General features: G+C 40.8%; 1 protein-coding gene across 1 annotated transcript in view; it reads left to right on the forward strand.

Annotated features, from left to right (window-relative positions):
* The window catches only part of tor2a (torsin family 2, member A), a 5,811-nt gene extending 3,455 nt beyond the window's left edge, over nt 1-2,356 (forward strand). Inside the window, exons 4-5 of the mRNA XM_034871216.1 lie at nt 387-514; nt 1,146-2,356. Of these exons, the coding sequence (XP_034727107.1) occupies nt 387-514; nt 1,146-1,390 (373 nt within the window). The 3' untranslated portion in view covers nt 1,391-2,356. The remainder of the gene's footprint in view (nt 1-386; nt 515-1,145) is intronic.
* The last annotated feature ends 297 nt before the right edge of the window (nt 2,357-2,653 follow it).

Here is a 2,653-nt window from a genome sequence, read left to right on the forward strand (position 1 = left end):
AGGCAGATACCAGGAGACCGGTCTCGATGGATTTTGAATTCCACTAATATCGGTTTTCTGAACAAGTACGCTTCATTGATTAACTTTAGTACAAAAGCATATAGTGCTGGACTCGTCGATACCAAGTAGAATATTTGGCGAGGCCAATGCCCGAGTCTGAGACAAGTCCAAGGCCAAATACCAAGGAGTCCAAGACAACAGAAAAGCGTACTCGAATCCGGACTCAAGTACCACAGCCCTGCCTCCATGTGAAACGATTGTTTCCATGTGTGATCATTTTATCGTTTTATCATAAGTGAATATACCTGGGTTCAAACTCAACAAAACTTTCAAATAGAAAATGTTAGCATTGGACTCTGAATGCATTTTGTTTGTGTTCCCTGCAGCACCACAGGAGAGGAGGTGATTAATAAATTGGCTCTGGAGAGCCGGCAGGCCGGACGGGACAGGGAGGAGATCAGGTTGGCCGAGTTGCAGGAAGCCATCGCACGGGCGGTTTACAACAGCACAACAAGTGAATGTCTTTTGTAATTTCTCTTGAAAATATTCAGCGATAAGTGCTCAGCACTTCACCAGCTGTTCTTCCTGCCAATTTTTAAAAAAGATCTTTGATTGCTTTTTTTCACTGCCACAAATTCTTGTGGTTTAATTGGGCTTATGATTTTGTGTGCAGTCACATGTACATCCTACTCTGTGCAACACAGTGCACGCAAAGCTATTCAAAAGAAATTGGGTATTTATGTTCAGCACATTCACAATATTATATTTATTAGAGAAAAAACAAATAAGGTCCAATTAATAACTGTGCCGGGATTATTCAGAGAGTATTGTAAGAACTCTGGTATTTACATGTAATGTTTCAAATTCCTTATATAGAGCCACTAATTAATCCGAATTATGAAGAAAGTTGCTGCTTTTCTTTGTCTCATCTGACATTCACTGATTATCTTCGGGTTTTGATGAAATACACGACACATAATTCAACAATCTTTTGGAGATGAATTGAGTTGAATGTTGGACACGCTGAGATTAAACGGCTGCTCATCTTTGTTCAGTTGATCGATCAACCTTATTTTCCCAGTCACTGTTACACGTGACATTACTGTCAGACGAGGAAGGAAACTAAAGTGAATTTCTCTCTTCAGGCGGCTTCTTCCAGTCCAGCATCATCCAGCAGAAGCTCATCACGCGCTACGTTCCATTCCTGCCGCTGAGCCGACGCCACGTGGAGCGCTGCGTCCGCTCGCAGCTCTGCCAGCGGGGCAGCTGCGACCGCAGTGACGTGGTGGAGGCAGTAGGGGGCGACATGACCTACACTCCCGTTCAGGGACAATACTTCTCCAGCACCGGCTGCAAGGCCGTCTCCGCCAAAATCAACCTCTTCCTGTGAGCCGAGTGAACTGTTGATTTTTTTTTTTGTAAGGACTAAAAGGGAAACTCCTTCTGCGGTGAGTCAGTGAAGAGAAACAGATCTCTGAGTCTGTTTCTCCCACATGGAGTTAAGAGCAGCATCAAGGACGCCCCCTGCACTTGGAATCAAGAGGAATTGAACTCTCAGCTTCCCAAATTCAGCGCAGCTTTGTGCTGTCAGTGCAGAGGTTCTCTGACGGCATCCTCGGTATGCACACAAGAGGTTATTCTCTGAACATTAGTCAGTGTCTAGACCAGGAGTCATGCCACGCTCTACCTCAAACCCAACTCTTCAGTTAATTTCTGAACTCTAAAGTTACAGGTACAATGCGATATCCTGCATGCAGCAATTAAACAGGGAGATGAAATCTCAACCTTGTATTTCTGAAATGTTGACTTTTCATGAACTTGAAAATGGGAATATTAGCTGGATTGGGATACCCATTTGGCTTTATTTAAAGAGTTGGAAAGTGAGCACATGAACTTACTTAACTTGTGTGAAAGTGTAAAAAAAAAAAAAGAATCACAAATACAAGTTTTCATTTAGCTTTAAGTTATTATGTAATGCCATGTGATATTGAGAAATGTAAGTAATATTGCCAGAGATTTAAGGGAAGAGATTTCGAGCCAATGTTTTGGCTCATAACAGCATTGGTTCTCAACCAAATCCAATAGTTAATATAATAAAGCAAAATACAATGATTACAACTTTTGCTACCAATAAGTCCTTGATTAGAACCTAATTATCACTAAACGATCAGCTTCCTCATTAAATGTAACTTATGACTTCACTCAGCAATGTTTAGGTTTCCTCTAAATCATCAGCATCCAACGTGTTGTATCAAACAATAGACATTATGTATTTAACATGTACAAAGTCCATTAGTATTTATCCTCTGGAAGGCTGTATTGGGACTCAAGATACTGACATGTCTATTAAAAAAAATGTAGAAAGAAAATGGATTTTACTTGAAGCTAGTTTTGTTTCTTTGCTGCTGTCCAGCGTGGGTGATGTCACGGTTTTAGAGCACATCATGCGTTTAGCCATCAGAGGGCAGTAAATACTTAACTTTGCCGAGAGTGGAAGAGGTGAAGCAGAGTTCACCTGCAGATCAGTGCATTTTAATTCAGTTGAGTTCTGTCAAGAAAATTATGTTTAAGTTATGTTTTGTTTCTTTACTGTCAAATGTATTGGAAAGTTATGCCTGTGTGTTCAAATACACATTCAATGTGCACTTTACTT

The sequence above is a fragment of the Etheostoma cragini genome, chromosome 5 (assembly GCF_013103735.1).
Source record: "Etheostoma cragini isolate CJK2018 chromosome 5, CSU_Ecrag_1.0, whole genome shotgun sequence".
NCBI lineage: Eukaryota > Metazoa > Chordata > Actinopteri > Perciformes > Percidae > Etheostoma > Etheostoma cragini.